General features: G+C 40.6%; 2 protein-coding genes across 4 annotated transcripts in view; one reads left to right on the top strand and one right to left on the bottom strand.

The window, feature by feature from the left end:
* The window catches only part of tubgcp6 (tubulin, gamma complex associated protein 6), a 25,580-nt gene extending 24,991 nt beyond the window's left edge, over window positions 1-589 (top strand). For both annotated transcript variants that reach the window (XM_055028972.1, XM_055028982.1), the window contains exon 25: window positions 97-589. In XM_055028972.1, the coding sequence (XP_054884947.1) occupies window positions 97-188 (92 nt within the window). In that variant the 3' untranslated portion in view covers window positions 189-589. The remainder of the gene's footprint in view (window positions 1-96) is intronic.
* On the bottom strand, window positions 577-17,030 carry appl2 (adaptor protein, phosphotyrosine interaction, PH domain and leucine zipper containing 2). Of its 2 annotated transcripts, none has more exons than XM_055029034.1 (21): window positions 16,913-17,030; window positions 15,116-15,214; window positions 14,717-14,776; window positions 13,098-13,169; window positions 12,145-12,232; window positions 12,016-12,057; window positions 11,846-11,904; window positions 11,325-11,471; window positions 10,517-10,599; window positions 9,982-10,134; window positions 7,196-7,384; window positions 7,056-7,098; window positions 6,754-6,810; window positions 6,111-6,205; window positions 5,711-5,866; window positions 5,479-5,528; window positions 5,221-5,395; window positions 4,537-4,573; window positions 4,291-4,446; window positions 4,125-4,172; window positions 577-3,287 (listed from the first exon to the last, which is right to left on the bottom strand). In XM_055029034.1, the coding sequence occupies exons 1-21, from the start codon at window positions 16,967-16,969 to the stop codon at window positions 3,156-3,158; spliced, it is 1,998 nt and encodes a 665-aa protein (XP_054885009.1). In that variant the 5' UTR covers window positions 16,970-17,030; the 3' UTR covers window positions 577-3,155. The 2 variants fall into 2 exon arrangements, with proteins under 2 accessions (XP_054885009.1, XP_054885018.1); XM_055029043.1 differs by having other exon boundaries at window positions 15,116-15,279; window positions 16,913-17,001.
* Window positions 17,031-17,310: the final 280 nt, after the last annotated feature.

The raw sequence follows: 17,310 nt of genomic DNA on the forward strand, positions 1-17,310 counted from the left end.
TTTTACGAATCATAGTAACAGTTTCTGATCTTCCTGATAGATTTTAAAGTCTTCTGGCTTTATGGACTAATACTTGTTTCTTCCCCCTCCCCCCAGTGGTGACTAAACTGGTGAACCGAGGCTATCAGCCCCATTTAGAGGATTTCCTCCTTCGCATCAACTTCAACAACTACTACAAGGACTCTTAAGGTGCTCTCTAGTTTTCTGTTGTACATCATTTAATTGGCTGAACCCTCCCTGTGGGCCGCTTCGCGAAGATATGTTGGATTTATGATGGTGTTCAAACGTCCTTGAAATCCCACCTCTGCTGTCCTCCATTTAGGAACCAAACAGTAATTAATGTTGAGCCCTTAATGGTTTCCATGCACTTAAACAATCAAGGCGGCATGCGTGAGCTGGAGCTCATGACTGTTGTGATGCATCTCGTATACATGCGGGCGTTCATCAATGTACATTTAAAGCTAATATAAACGAAGCGTTCATGTGTGAATACAAAGTTGACATGTGTTCTGAGTCTGTTTTTATGTCAAATTTCTAAAGTAATGTGTTAAAAAAAAAAAAACTCCAAGCAATAACTCTGTTAAGAAATTACATATTTATTAAAGACTGAATGTTAACATTAATGGTTTTAGAAAACCGGGTTTAATTGAGTGCAAAGCATTTCAGGTAATAAATGTAGCCGTTTATAAAAAAGACAGAGTGAAGAAACACGTTCCTGCTAATATTATGGTAATGTACCTCCTTCACTGTGAGTACCAAGAATTTTTCTAATGATAAATGACTTACAAAGCAAAAAATATATCAAGGCTGTAGCTCTGCAGCAGGTCGCATACAGAAGGAAAGTTTGTTTCCAGATGGAATATTAAAAAGTTGAAACTAATTTCTTCAAGCCAGTAGTTTGCTAAAGAGAAAACACAAACAGCAGCTTTGTCATCACACTAAAAAAAAAACCTTCTTCATGGGAAACAGTAATCACCTTAGTTTGCATTACTCATGACTCTGGAGGAGTGGAAGTTTGCTTTACAACATCAGACACACTGCAAATAAAGATCAAGCAACAGAAAAAGGGAGCGGCTGATACTTGAGAAGGTTCAGTAAGTGGCTTGTGGTTTCTGGAGTCTTCAGAGTCTCATCTATTGATGTCTCTACCTTTTCACCTTCCACTGATATTGTGAATTCATTCACACAAAATAGTCCCAGATCAGGCATTACCTCGTACTTTTTTTCTTTGCAGTCGTACATGTACGGTAACTAAATAAATTTAATAAATTTAATAAATTCTAATTCCTCTTATTATACATTTAACAAAGTCAGTTTTTTTTATTTTTATAATCCATGTTGGCTGATTCGCTATAATTTCTCCTTGCCTTGCATTTGTCTGTCCGTCACCTGATAAAGAGCTAAACTTTAATAGGCCTTATGAAAACTGATATGCACATTTTCCAAAATGAACTTCGTCATGAATGTCTGGTTAATTTGGAACCTTTAAGGATGCATTTGGATGGTTCTTCACCTGGGGGGTTGAAGGATTTACAAATTGTATTTGAAAAACAAGAGTCGACTTTCAATTTCTTTGAACCCCAATGGGTTCAAACTATACATAGAGGATGAAATATTAACCCTCCTGGATGCTTGTATTTGATCTTTATTTTGGGAGGAGAAAACAGCACCCGGTCCTGGTCTATGCCGCCTCCCACATCAACAAGGTAAATGTTTTTTTTTTTTAATTAAGGATTTATGGCTAGGCTGGACAAAAAAAATTCTGAATGGTTCTTGTTTTAAAATGAACCGATGAAAAAGAACAACTCAAATGCATCACTTAAGGCCAAAACTTGTTGTTAAATTCATCCGTGAAGTGAGTGTTTGCTAACTTTTCACCTTTACGCTAACTGGTATAGCAGGAAAACCAGTCCTAAATCAAATAGTGTCTCTAATCCTCTTACATTGTTGGTAACATAAGCTAAACAAAACCATTTAATGTAACATTCACGGTCAGGTTCTGTTCTTATCTGTACAAAATCTCCATCGTTTACAGTTTATGTGCTGAAATAAGTTCAGACAGCAAGAAACATCCAACATTCCCACAGATAAGTACGCTTTCAGCTCTTGTGCTTTGAAACATGGGAAGCGGCCATTTCTGGGTCGTCTTTCATGCATTAATGGAGAAACTTTGAGTGGCGTTTCCTCTTGTACTGCTCGGTACTCAGAACAGAGGCTTTAATCTTCTACAAGTGGAGACGGTGCCATTTATTCATGAACCACAACAGTCCCTCAACACACACACGCAGATTAAACAGCAAATAGACACTGACAAATCATATTTACACACGACTCAGAGGAATGGAGCGTAGAGTTGTTTTTTTTTGGAAGGGGTTCTCAATGAGGATGTTGCAGACAGATTATCCTCACATTTGTTTTTATACAGAGAGTGGGAAACTACTTTGAGCCTGATGTTCATAAAGCTCACCAGGAATGCTTAAGATGGAAATGTTAAAGTTTGTGGAGAGAGAGGAAAACATTTTCTTTCCTGCCCCATATTTTATTGTTGATTGTGATAAACTGTTATAGTCACTGCGAGCAAAAGCAACCAACATTGTCTAAACTTTCATTTTTTCACTCATTTAGCTTCTTTTGCTGTATTAATTAGTGCTTAACCTTAAAAGTGCAATATTTGTTTCATTCAGGAAAGAAAAAAATTGCCGAAAGAGATTAATTACTTACAGGTTTACAAGATTTTTCATACACAAACACCCTCACACTATGAGAAGCTGAAACAAATGTAAACCAAAGCTGAAGTGAATAATTCATCACCAGGAACCAATCAGGGCGCAGGACCTTAGAGCGTGCATGCTGTGTAAAATAGTGCACAAGGAAATTAAGAACTTAAAGGAACCATACTAATGTAAGCATGGAACAGATGATATTGAACACCAAAGAGATGGATTTGACTTTTGCTTTTGGTCAAATGCCATGTCTTAATCTGGAGATGTGGCTGCACATGTGCAGCCACATCTCAATGGAAATGAACCCTGGAAATGAACCCTGCGCTCTTGGGATGGTTTTACAGTACTAGAGTTCGGGGCGGGGAGGTCGTAATGAAACCTGGTTTTTGTTTAGTTTTCTTTTCTGGAGAAAAAGAAATGTTCTAACGACGACTAGGCCTCAGACTCCAGGTCTTCTTGGTTCTCTCCGCTGTTCGAGTCGCCCGTCTCGGGCTCCAGAAGAAGGAACTTGCCGTCGTTGGTCAGAGGCATGTTCTTCATCAGCTCTGCCAGGGCCTCTGGATCCTTCAACAGAATCAGACCGATTTACTTCACCTGCTTTGTATTGATACTGTGCGAGTGATTCTATGGTGTAAATACATTGACTTACAAAACTCAAGTTTTCACATTTTGTCACGATACAGTCAGACATCAATATATTTTTTCTTTTGTTTGCTTTTATTTTTTTTTGCCTCCTTTACTCTGATATCCATAAATAAAATCCAATGCAACCAGCTCTGGCTTTGGAAGTTGTCCAGTTATGAAGTTTCTCAGTGGACAAGCAGAGTCATGAAGTCTTAAGGGACACAAGTCAGGGAGAAAATATGTGGAGACGTTTAAAGCAGGGTTACGGTTGGGTTCTAAAACTATATCTCCAACCTTCGAGGTTCTCAAATAGCACTGCTTGGTTCATCAGAAAACTGGAAGAGTATGGTGCAGTAGAGGACAGAAATCTGAGTCTCTAGGTGTCCAACGCCAGTAGATGGTTAGAGAGTTCTACATGACATTGGCTTAGAGTCTTGATTGCATTTATTTTCATGTCAACTATGCACTGCAAATGAGTTTGGTTTTGAAAATGTGAAAAAGTTCCAAGAAAATTTTCTTTCACTCTAGTTTACGTTCCAGGTGCGCCCTCTAGTGGAAACATTTAGTCTTCTCTTTATTCAAATTATCATTCACTTCAAACTAGATTATTTTTCATGCTGAAAATCTAAACATAATGGAGTCGTATCAGTCCTGACATGGCTATGAAACTGTCGCCTCCCTTTATGCTTTTACATAAAAAATAGAATTAATCAAACGAATCAAGCATGACATCCTGGATTTCGATTTGTCGGCTGTTTCCCATAATAACATATTTACCTTCTTTGCTTCTGTAATCTCCTTTGCCAAGTTTATGGTGTAGCATATCTGTGAATGAAAGGAAGAGGGCAGAACTAATTACACACTTTCAGCATGGGTGAGCATGAGTCTGCGCTCGAGCAGAAAAACAAAAACACGTATTTTGGATGGAAGAGGGAAGCCAAACCTTTTCGCCCTCCGTGTTGCTCTCGAAGACGAAGGCGCTGAACGACGGCTCTCCCTCCTCGTTCCCGTCACTCCAGTCTCTCCCCTCGACCACAAACCCCATCAGCCTCCCGTTCTCCTGATGGGCTGCGAACTGGCACACCTCTTCGAGCTGGAACTGAGGAAATAAAAGGTTTTAAGGTGGTGCAGACAGCATGACGGGGGCCTTTAATTAAAAGCAATGACCCGATTTTTAGGGCGTGCTTACGCTTATTCTTGTTACTTGAGTTTGTGGGTCAATCAACCTGTGAAGGAGAAAAGAAAATGCTTTTCTTTTAGGAAGTTTTTTCCTTTTTTTCTCCCACTTTCAATCGTAACCATGTTTTTATCGGTCATTTTTAAGAATGATACAGTCAGAGGCATCAAGACAAAAATAGCTTGATAAGTCAAAGTTTTACAAAACCCTGTGTTACATAAAGAAAGAAAACAACACCAGCTTGTGCTACTTAATGCTGTTCAACTGTAAAGTTTTTGTCAAAACCAGACAAAAACTATATTCACCTAAACTTTAATGCTAGAAAAGTGATTATAGGAAGGATTATATTGGGGGAGGCAAGAGCGCTTCAGGGAAAAGAAAAGGAAACTCATCAGTTGTTTGCACTCAAGTTTGTACTTTATTTTATAAAATTCATATGCCCAGTAAGCAATGGGTACATCTAGAAGCTCCTTCATTTTTGCCTGTTTTGATATTCTGCATTTTAAATGATTTTTAAAATGAAAAACTGCCAAAAACAGGGCATAAAGCATCTTGGTTTTGTTGTTGTTTTTTTTTATGCATTTATGATGTAATTCTTCACTCAGAACTACAAATTACATTGTAAATGGATCCTAAAAGAGCTAATAAATCAACTAATAAAAGAGCAAAACACAAACAAAAAGAACAAACAAATACCTGAGGCTGCTGCTCGTGACCATGAGGTGGGCCTCGGTGGTCCTGAAGATGTTGTGGATGGCGCGGGCCGCCAGCACCTGCCTCATGGCCTCGTAGATCACCTCCTGGTTGTTTCCGCACCGAACGGCCATGGAGCCCAGGAAGCGCACGGCGAACACCTGCTGCAGGAGGGAGTCTGCAGAGGGAAACAGACATCATTTACAACAGCTTATCATCAACAGAGTTGTAATGGGGCACGTGGAACAAGACTAAGGTTACCGTCACTCTCTGCTGTACACTCTTCTGTTTCCCCAAAAGGGTTCGTCCGCCTGTAACGATGCAAGCGCATGCATCAGCAAAACAAAGAAGCAGTTAACCCCCTGCATCGGTCATTATGAAGAGCTCAGTTTCCTGGAAATGATGTAATCAGCTCAGTGAGACCAGTGTTTGGGGAAAATTAGCAGCGCCTGGCCCCCCCCGCCTGGATATGGACAAACAAGCCCTGCCTCACCTCCCCCCGGCTCTGTTCTGGTCCTGGAACTCGGACGCCGGCAGCATGATGTCGAACTGAATGGGCGTCCCCGGAGCGATCAGGTCCTCTGGTTCTGGAGCGGCCTCTGTTTTCTGGGAATCTCTTCCAGCAGGTTGAGCTCCTCCCGGCTTGGCTCTGAATGGACAGGACAAGGGACGACTGACCTTAGGGAATGAATTCACTCACTTTTATTTCTAGGACTTCCTGTGTTGACTTAAATGTTCAACTAAGCATGGCCGATACTGACTTCATCCTGTTCAACAGAAAAACTTCTTATTGGAGAACTATGTCAGTTTGCAACAGTTTTGCATTAATAACAACAGGTTGTACTGAGCAGTTCTCGAAATATAGCAGTGTGTTTTTACAGTGTGATGCTGACCTGTCGGGGTTGGGTGAACCTTCTTGTCTCTTCTCAAAGCTGGTGATCGGAGTGACTGCCTGTATGGCGGTTTGGTTCAATCTGATAGCGACGGCCTAAAGAGGAGCAAAGCTTTTCAATAATAATCAGGATTAGAGTGTAGAGAGCAGAATACAGAAGATAAATGAGACAAAACGGGCTGTGTTGAGAGGCTGAAGCTGTGAAGCTTTATTAAATTAGTTGATTCTAAATTTATTCTCCATCTGCTGCTTAGCTCACCATGTTTAAGCTCCTCCAAACTGTCTCATTTCTATTTATTGCTCTCAATCTGATCAATTTGCTACCAATTTGTGCTGGGAATTGGGCCGATGAGATGTGATTCTGAGAAATGTAGGACTACTATTATTAGTGACACACTGATGGTGTCTAAAATCTGACTTTACCAAAGTATTTTTTAGAAACTTTGATGTATTTTACAGATATTCTATGTGGAAGACTTAACACAAAGGAGCAGAACTGTAAAGCAGGGAGAAAATTACATCATTATTGAATTAAAAAAAGTGAAAAAACTCAAGAGCGTTACCAGCATTGTTTTCTACAAACAGGTATGGTGGGATAATTGCTGCTCTTTTTAACATTTTTAAAATTCAAATTGTGCATTTACCTCTGGGTTATCCGTCAGGTAGATCTGCCTGGAGATGTTGTTCACAGTGCAAATCCACTAAGAAACAAACACACATATTAGACCTCCCTCTGTTTCCATCACGACTTCCCCTAAAATAACTCGACTGATACCAGCTGTCAGACACCACTCAGATGCGTCTGAGCAAAAACAACGATGAAAACCACACAAACGACGCCTGACAGCATCTGCATTGTCCCGTGACGGATACCCGTAACAGCACATCTCTCTGCGATGAAGATCAAACAAACCGACGTTTACGCTGCCTCTTCTTTCACACTGACCTCCTCGTACTCCTTTTTGCTCTCAGCTTGTAGAATCATCGACCTGGGGGGCGTGAACGATAACCGAGGCAATTAAACCAAGTTTGATCATATTTTTGGCTTGCTTGTGATTGTCCGAAGGGTTCGGCGCGCGTACGCACGTCTTTCCTGAAGGGGAGGTGATCTGAAAGCAGTAACGTCTGTCCTCGCACTCCACCGCCATGACGGAGCTGTTGTCCAGGTCCAGCACCATGCCCCCCGCCACGGCCCCTCGAGGCTGGCACATGAGGTTCCCTCCTTGTGTGAAGAAGAAGAGTCGATCCCAGGCTGTGGTCACCAGGCCTGTTTTACTGAGAGACGGGAAGAACGACGACAGTACGAGTGTATATATATATATATATATATATATTATATATATATATATATATAAACAGGATATCTACAGAATGACTATAATCACGTCGTCCATCCATTTCTTTTATTTACATTTCAGCAGTTGCTTAACACTGACTAAAACTTTCTGGATTCTGACAAATATGAAATACGATTCGGAAATGAGAAGAATGAAATGATACGTTTTTTAAAATCACATGTAGAAAATATCTTAATTCGCAATTGCATGAAAACTAACATTAGTTCGAGTTTCCAGCAGTGATTCACCCAGTCTGGTTAATATTTGTTACGCGAACACAACTAATGATGTGCTTTGTCATTATAAAGAGCCTTACTGGATATGAATGAAGCATTAAGCAATAAAGCTTCAGCCATGACAAACAGGAAGTCGTTAAGATCCGCCATGCAGGATAATAAACACCTGTTTGGCTTTCTAAAACTAGGTTTGAGACACTTGATGCAAAAGTCAATTATCTTGATCACTTAGCTGCCAGCAATTTCCACATGGAAACTGAAATATTAATCACAGTGAATGGCTGGTAAATTTCAGGAATATAAATTATGATTAGCTCAGCGCTAATCTCAGTTGTGATGCACAACTGACTCAGGAATGCTTAAAATGGCTTCAGTCTTTGATCAAGCAGAATGTCTTCCAGGTTGAACACTCACTTTATTGTTTGCCTCACAATTAGCAAGATAAATACTCTGGCAGCACACACAAGTTAGCCACCAGATTCTGATATATTTTATTCATCAAAATACATTTGACTTTTGGTCAAAAATGCATTAATAAAAGTTGACTAGCAATTGAACTGATTCTGCCTCTTCCTGGTAAGATGGGACTCAGCAGTTTTAAACTCGATGTAGCAGTTTGACCAACAAAACTAAAATCTAAAAAGTAAGCTATGTTCTTCTTGAATAACTCTACATCAGTGCAAGTTTGCCCTACAAATAAAATTCAAAATGATGCTTTTCCCATCTAACAGACACCTTAACTCCACACTGATAACATGGTGCCACTTTGTAGCACAATCAAGTAACTGTTACCTTCACTTATAAAAATGCTGTACATCTCAAACATGACTTCACAATTTGATGCCAGGAAATTGGCCTCTGTGTTTTCAAGAAGTGTCAACTTTTTCCGACACTCTGCCTTCAACACATAATCTCTCCTCCATTATCTCGTTTACCGACGTTCTTAGGAGCTTTACACAGAGAAGTAGTTTGTATCAAGAGATGAGCAGACACACAGTTCCTTCTGGTGTTTGCTAATTGCTGCTGCCGCTAGCCTGGAGGAACTCCAGGTATAGTTTTGATGAGGGGACACATAACAAAAGGTCATTTTTACATAATACTCTCCCCCTTGTTGCAGAGAACTTGAATTACCGAAATGAACTTTTCATTAATGCTGTAATTTATAAAATGGATTCTCATCTACATGTTTATGAAATCCATTAATCTGTGGATTTCATAAACTATGGGTGTGTGATTCACATGGATTAGTCATCGGTGTTCCTTTTTTCTCCTTCCATGTCCTGTTTGCAATATAACTAGAAATGCTGAGATAATCTTGGATAAATACTGAGGTGTGTGGCTCCCAGTGGACTCTGTGTCTCAAACACTAAATACTAAAAAACCATTACAAATGGCTGACTTCATTTACCCTCAGTTCCATCAAAGAATTTTGAGGCTGAACTTGATGTACAGAGTGACTGGTGTTCTGGAAAACCTTTTTCCTTTGGAGACACAGACATTTGTCAGAACGCTTTGATGTATATGAGGGAGCGACGGGGTTTGACAGTGCTGGCATTTCACTAAATCACAACGCACCGCGGTCTTATCCTCTCTGGCCATTAAGGAAGTTTCCCTTCTCATACATCTGCTCTACAACAAGCTGGCAGGGCACGCTGTCACCATGTTACCAGACCCACCTCGTCTTCTTTGACACTTATTGTTTCTCTCCTTTATCTTTTCTGCATATTAATGGGAAAAAAACGTCCCAAGAAATGCTGCCTTTATAGCCAAGCCAACAGAAAACCATCAGTCACAAATAACAAGAAAATGTCCCTGGAGCTCAGATGGGGTCAAAATTATGGTAATTAATCTTACAGGGTATCTGCAGGTTTCAGCAAGTCACATTTCTAAGTCCACAGAATGCCACCTTGAATTACATTTTTTTGTACATAACGCACCTTATATTGGTTGGTTATAGAAATAAGTCTGTGGCAAAAACAAACGTCCTGCGAACTGGAAATAAATCTGCACTTACCCATAATAAACAGCTAGCTAGACAGGCTATATTAGCAGCTAGTTAGCAGTAGCTTCAACCACCTGCAGTCACAGAGTGCAGTGAAGATGTTTATGTGTGACTCAAAGTTTTTCCTGACAAAAACGTACATTTGAGATTAAATAGTCCCTCCACAATAAAAATGTAACACGTGGTTAATGCATTTTTGACCAACTTGCTTTTTTTATGAGTCTAAGACATTTTAAGATCTTCATTTTAGATAGATGAATTTAAGACCATTTAAGGGTGGCATACACCCTGTCTTACTTCCTAATGTTGAGGTAGCCAGCCTTCTGGATAAGAGTGCGATTGACGGTTTCAGTTTCTTTATCTGGCATATACACGGTGTCTTCCACGGACAGAAGCTCCTTCTGCGCCATGCGCATGGTCTCGGCCTCGGCGTCCAGCTGCTTCTGGATACTGGACAGAAAAGTTACATTTGTAAAGGGAAGACATCTCAACTTAATTCTAAATCCAAAATGTTCACGCCATTGAATTTTTCCACTTGGTGTCACTTTGCAACTATAAGCTTTCCGGGATTTTTTTTTTTTTTGGGGGGGGGAGTTAAAATAGAAGTGTATCATTGTGAGGATGTGAGACTGATTTACGTGGTTTTCAAATGAAAATCTGAAAAGTGCGGCAGCCGTTCGCATCTCTTAAAATCTAATATATACGATGAAGGTTTGTGGTTGTGATGTGAAGATAAGTGGAAAGATTCAATGATTTTTCAAACATTTTCAAGATATTAAGAGCCAAATTTGGGCTTCATCAGCTGCACACATCGAATATGAAAATTAATTACTTTTGGGCCATGTTGGACACCGAGGAGAGAAAGCTTTCCATCTTCTTTGACACAAGCTCTAGGCCCTTCTTGAAAAAGCTGATCTGTGAGTGAACACATAACAAAGTCACAGTTAGCTATTACGCCACATTTTCTGTGCGGGTCTGCAATTAAAAGATCTTTATACTCACTTTTTTCTTCTTGCCAATAAGACAGTTTCTTGCTGCAGAACCCTTCATCCCTTAAATCATTTATTGCTCTATGATACTATGTTGTAAAAATTGTGAAATCATCAACAATTATTTTAATTTAAGTAGATTACAGCTACTCATTGGGGCGGCAGAAAGAGCATTAATGTTAAAGGTTAACTTTATAAAAATTATTTTAGGTTAATCAGAGGGCCAAAGAACTGACTTCCTGCTTCCGTGGGTATGAATATCATGTGACACAAAGGTAGATTTAAGAACATGCTTTCTATAGTCTACTGTACTCTTCATCCCCAGAACCAAACATGGTGATTGAGCATTCAGTTTCTAATTTGGAACAAACTTCCACAAAGCTGCTGAAACACTGACTTCCTTTAGGTCAATGCAACAAGCTCACTTGTTTAGAGCTGCTTTTGACTCAAAAATGTAAATGTAACGTTTAAATGCTTGCTTCGTAATTGGACACTGTAAGGGGTTTTTCTGGCATAAAGCACTTGGCACTCGCTGAAATGGGGGCTTGCAAATAAACTTAGGAACTTAGACAACGACAACATTTCTGCCTCTTATTGCAAATACATGCAAGATCACCAAAATGTCCTCCGATACAGTTCAAAGGTCAGTACCTGCGCCTGAGTGTACCCCAGCATGGGCTCGAGCATTGCGACTCTCTTGCGGTACTGCAGGGCGTTGAGGGCGCAGTAGTACTGCAGCGAGGCCTGGTGCTGCTTCCTCCTGGTGTAGGCCACCTCCTTCACCATGTCTGCCTTCAGCTGTCCAAACAGAATCGGCCTGAGCATGCAAAAGAACCCCTTGCACAGGTATAGCTATCGAGATTTGCACTCCTCTACGTATTGTATGCAAACACCCATCACGCTCTTAAAAATGCAAATGAGCGAGCTCCCATTTCCTTGTCCATTCAAAACGACAGGCTCTCATGTTTAACAGCTGCAGCGTCTGCTCTTCAACGTGAAGTGTTACAGTTTTAGGGCGCATTTAGCTCTGCAGCAGGTCGCTCTTTGCTCATATCACACAGTTTCAAATGGCCATCGAACACTTGCACTGCATTAACAGCAGCGGTAGTGCAGTGGAAAGCTCTGGAAGGCTTTTTGCAGCTTGTTAAATCAACACTCTGCGACCACTCTACCTTTTCGTTCTCCTTCTTTTTGGGCAGTCGGCTATACTTGACCATAGCCGCCTCATGCTCTGATCAGCAGGAAAGACAGAGAGAGAGAGTTAGAAAAGGGGGTTGGGGACATTAGATCTGCAAATAAGGCCTGCAATTTGCTTCTGAAAGCACCAAACGTTGCCACTTACCATCAGTGGCGATACCGAATATTTCCTTCAGAGTGCTTATCTCTGCAAAGTTTAAAAGTTTAGTAAAATAATCCAAGATGAATGTGGGAAAACGTTTTTTTTTTTTTTTTCCGTTTTATATTTAGCTACCTGTGAGGTCTTTCTCTCTGAACTGGATCAGGGGGAACACCATGCTGTCGGCCATCTGGTTGGCCAGCTCGGAGTGGAGCGAGTTTAGCTGGAAAAATGAAAAGAAAAATTATTACACATTATAGCTCAGCAGAAGGACAGGAAGTGGGACCTCAGCAGACATCTTGGAGGATTCCCATTTATTTATTTATTTTTTTTTTTATTGAAGGTTACATTTTCAAGCTAGGAAAGGTCATTTTCAATCACAAAGTGGGTTTCACTGCAGAGAAAAGCCTTCACTCTGGAACAGAGGATCATGTGATGGATAATAATAAAAAAAACCTTCTGTTTACTCTGAAAAGGGAAACAGGATCTCACAGCTGAGCAAATCCTCCTTTTACTCTCTGCACTTATCAACAAGCTCCACGCCAACGGCTAACAAGTCTGAAGGATGAAGCTGGTGGATTTGGTTTGATTTGGTGGGAGCGGATCAGCTGGATGAGATTCAGAACCGAACCTCGTTTCTTCGGTGTGAATGATGGAGAAGAAGGTCAACGCCTCGCATCTTTGACGACGCGAGTCCTCGGCAGGTTCCTGAACCCCTACGGCTGACAGGGACAAGTCCATCTGCTCTGCCTGCACACACACTCCTGATTCAGTTCCGCATTCATCCATCGACCCGCTACTCTGCTCCGCTCTGTTCATCCATCCAGCCTGACACACATCACATCCGCCTCCCCACTTAGCCACTCAGTTCTGGTCTCACAGGACTGATAGCCTGTCTGTCTTTTTATTAGGCTCTTTTTTTCTTTTTTCCTTCCCTGCAGGATGCAGAGGGGAGCACAGGTGCAAAATCTCCCGTAATGAGATAAAGAGCCCAACTAATAAGTTTGGAGCAGTTTATTATCGCTCAGTTAGTGCACGGATTTATGGAGAACTGCCACAGAATGACACCAAGAAGGACGGGGCCTTACCTCTCCAACGGTTTTTGCAAAACTCTGTAGTGTAGTTATGACCTCTTCGTCACCTTTCCCGAGGGCAAAATTCTAGACAGAAGGAGAAAAGGTTTGAGTTGTTTAACTCTGGAAACCGAAAGTGTAGGGAAGTCAGGCGTTAGTTCCTGTCAGAATACCTCGAATTGAATCTCTAGTTTTTCTCTTTTGAAAACGTTTTTCCTGTGTGACTCTGTACTTAATCTACAAAATGAGCTATGAGGAAATCCATGGTTACAAGACAGCTTTCTGTTTGTTTTGTTGTTTTTATGCTAGTATAGGGATAATTGAAGCATATTTCATATCACACCCACACTAGATGATAGCCTGGTCACAATACTGGGCTTCTGTCTGGAATACAGAGACGTAATATAAGCCATTTCTACAATATTCTGGACCAGACTTTGATAAGGGCTTACAGGGGCAATAGCCCAGTGCGCCAATTTTTGGGGAGGCCCCACAGATTTTTATTGATTTTATTTATTTTAATGAATGCCTGTTTTGCAAATATTGTACTTTAGATAGGCATCGAAGGCCCATATCAGGTGAGTTGTATTAATATTTTGGGATTTTTGTGAATATAAACAACTAAAATATTAGATTTTTTTGTTTGTTTTTATTTGCAAAGGGATGTATTAAAAAATTCAACCATCTTCAGTTGATGGCATCAGTTCATACCTGGTTCACGCAAATGTAAGTTGCATTAGTGAAGTAACTTTTCTTTTGTGGATAGGGCACCAAACAGTTTGCAGCCCAGGGGCCCACATCTTTGTAAATTCGGCCCTGGTGACAGGGGCGTTCCACGTTCAGCTGCCTAGTGAGAATTTAGCCTGTGACCTTTCACCTTCACAACAGCAATGGGCAGCATTCAAACTATCACATGACTGATTTCAATCATGCTGGGTTTAAAAAAAAAAAAAAAAGACACTCTGTTATTCAAAACAAAAACACAATTCACATATTAAACTTAGTTTTGACAAATTCACATTTCTGAATGAAATATTTTCCTCATAAACTAGTTATTAGAAATATTTAGGGTTTATTTGAAAATATTTTTCAGTTGTTGGTTCAGAAACAAATAATGTTTTTGCATCACAGCCAACATTTAAAGTCACTTCCAACCCAACTTATTCATAGTCATATTTACTTGTCCCCATCTCACTTGCAGCATATTTGAAATTGCAACTTTTCCCTTTTACAGGGGAGTGTCACAGAAATATCACCCAGTTGAAGCCTGAAGAACATTTTCTATTATCGCCACCTGCTAGTTCCAACCTCACAAGAGTTTCCACGAGACTTTAATGTGCCCAATTGGTTCGAAAGAATCCTGTCTTCTGAGAAGCAGCAGCAGGCCCAGTGGTTGGGCGTGTGAACCTCAGTCTTTCACTCGTCAAAACCAAACCACACCCAGCCCGTCTGTGTGAACACCTTGTCTGTTTCAAAACCTGCGCTGTCAAAGTCCCGTAGCCTGTGCCCAGTTTTAGAAACTTTTAATTAAACCTGGGTTGTTTGTTTCTGTCCAGCTTTGCCTGGGTCGACTAATTAGCGTTACTTTGTAGATTAACTTTTTGATGTTTATGCTTAGATGTCTGCAAACTTACTTTTTTTTCATAGTCGAGAAGCTGCTGTGAAAGCTGCTCTGTGGCCAGTCCCATTTCACTCTGCAAAGACAGGAGGAGGACGAGGCATTGCTTATTATGAAAGGTTAATTACAAGAGATCAGCATGCAGCTTCCCCTTGTCTGTCATAAAGGAATTAACAAAATGAAGAGATAAGGGAGGAATCAAAGTTCACATAAGATCTCATTTGAAGAGACAAAAGGACGACAGGTTAAAGAAAGTCCGACTGCGGCGGCGAGACGTTATTCTAAGCTGTTCAACTGTAAAGTTAATAATCGATACAGGATGTCTCAGCTTGCCGCGTTAGTGTCATTAAAATGCATTCCAAACAAACACTGAACTTAGTTTTTTAACACAGCGTGTGTGCGCGTGCTTTGCTACCTGTGCTCCAAACACCCTCTGCATGGCCTGCAGCAGCTGGTTGGTGTACTCCGTCAGATTCCCTGCATCTTCCTCAAACACACTCAGCAAGGAGCGGGTCTGCGGGACAACACGGAGCACGTCAGAGGGCCAACGTGGAACAATTCCCTGCATCTCTTTCCCACCTGACTCGCAGTAAGGGAGAGGATTAGTTTCAAGATCTGAACTTAAGAAATTTCAGGATGTATTTTCAAAAGAAATCCAACCAGTGATCATATATTGTTTTTTTTTTTATATATATAACTCAACATAAATCAGATTTATTTTGTAAAAATATAAACGAGAGAAACTTCAATGGTTAAACTTTACAAGAGAAGAAAAAAAAATCTGGTTTACATTTTTATGCGGTAAATGAAAAAATCCAAAAATTGTAGTTTATGAATGGAGAGAATATATGAATAGCAATTTTCAACTCTTTTTGCAGTCATTCTAAGACATGGATGTGTCTTAATCTAATCCATATGGAAACTGTTTATTATCCCCTCAGCATGACGTGACCACCACTGTGTTTTATAATATGGTCAGTGTGACATGCTCGCTGAACACAACACTTAATGATGAAGTTGCTAATTCGAGGTCCTTTGCTGGTCAGAATTGTGTTTCGGAATATCATATAAAGGAGAGGGGGAAGTAGAAATGAATACCAGACTTTTTAGATTTCATCCATAAAAATGTGGAAAAAGTTGTGCGATATTAATATGCTTGCAAATTCAAAGAGGGGATAAGAGACCAAATTGAGGGTATTTCATTAGGAACTGAGTTAAGGTGAAAATAAAGACATGAAGATTTTCCTACAGGCCGTCTATGCAAACTAAGAAAAATCAAATCAAGACGGAGCCAAGTCATTGTAGCAGACAGGTGCAGCAAGGAAGTGCAGAGAGCAGAGAGGTACACGCCCATATGGGTTAGGTCTTGTTTACATTTCTTAGCATTTGACTTTTGGCACTCAAAGAAAGATAAGACTTTTGTATTAAAAAGGCATTATTAGCATTGTCAGCCAGGGCTTTTCTTTTTTTCTTCTTTTTTTTCTTAGATTTTAGGCCCCATTTTAGAAAAGGCAACTTCCTGAAAAGGGAGGAAAATGAACATGTATATATGTCTCTTTGCATGGGTTGCACTTAAAGTGGAATCCTTTAGAGATGACAACACTGTTTGAAACAAGACTGATGCAACAAGCAGTCAGACGAAAACAGCCCGGGGAGTAAATCCAGGGTCTCCAGAGCTGATTTTAACTCTTGCTATGCACTGAAATCCTGCAAACGTAGCGATGTTAGTCAGTGACACAGCCCTGCTGCAGACTATGATGGAAACCGTTCCCACACCCTCGGTTGTCCATATGAAAACCGAGCTCTACATGTCGCAGAAGAAAATAAAACTGTACAGAGAGCGGTATTCACACTGAGCTATATGATTGAGATAGAGGCTTTGGGATGTACACTGCTATATACATGAAGACAATCCTATGACGAGAGGTAGCATTGTAAATATAATACACGCCACGAAATGCGCGATATTTACACATGAGGTTGTGTTTGCGGTAGAGAAGTGTTTCTCCCAATCACCGGCACATTACACCCTAATAACAATGTGTCAACTGGACGCTTTCATCATCGACCAGTGGAAACAGCCCACAGTGGGCGCTGGGTACTGGCTAGGCTAAAGTAAAGCTAACCGCTGCGCTCGTAACGCACTAAATGGGATAACTGTGTCCCCGCACACGAAAAAAAAAAACACAAAAAATAAAACACGCAGGCGTACCTGAGGACTGTCTTGCAAGGCGTCCTCAAGGAGCAGTTTGTGATGTACGGCCGGCATCTTGTTAGCTGTACCAGGAGACGGGAATGAGGGGCTGGAAATACTATGAATGAGAACTCAATTTCCCAGAAGTCTCAGCGTGGCAACGTAACTTTGGGGGCAGTGTGCTGGTCGCGTCTCACCTATCCACAGAAAATAAACGAATAAAAACGACCGCATTCAATCTTTGAGAGGATAGTTTTTATGATTTTGATGTTATTCTGTGAAGCTTAATATTTATTGTGATTTAAAGTGTAAGCTAGCTAAATAGGAGCTAGCTTAGAAATGAACAAGGATCAAATATTAATAGTGCCCCCTTGTGTCACTAAGAGGATTTACAGCAGCTTGACAGCAAATTTAGA

The sequence above is a fragment of the Poeciliopsis prolifica genome, unplaced genomic scaffold, assembly GCF_027474105.1.
Source record: "Poeciliopsis prolifica strain line A6 unplaced genomic scaffold, Auburn_PproV2 SCAFFOLD001, whole genome shotgun sequence".
Lineage (NCBI taxonomy): Eukaryota > Metazoa > Chordata > Actinopteri > Cyprinodontiformes > Poeciliidae > Poeciliopsis > Poeciliopsis prolifica.

What these genes read in the sequence shown, in the direction of transcription:
- appl2 (XM_055029034.1), bottom strand. Translation starts at nt 16,969, where the DNA reads ATGCCGGCCGTACATCACAAACTGCTCCTTGAGGACGCCTTGCAAGAC. An exon ending in TGGGGTACACTCAGGCGCAG is followed by an intron (nt 10,600 to 11,324) that starts GTACTGACCTTT and finishes GTTCACTCACAG; the next exon opens with ATCAGCTTTTTCAAGAAGGG. An exon ending in ACCTGACGGATAACCCAGAG is followed by an intron (nt 6,206 to 6,753) that starts GTAAATGCACAA and finishes GCTCCTCTTTAG; the next exon opens with GCCGTCGCTATCAGATTGAA.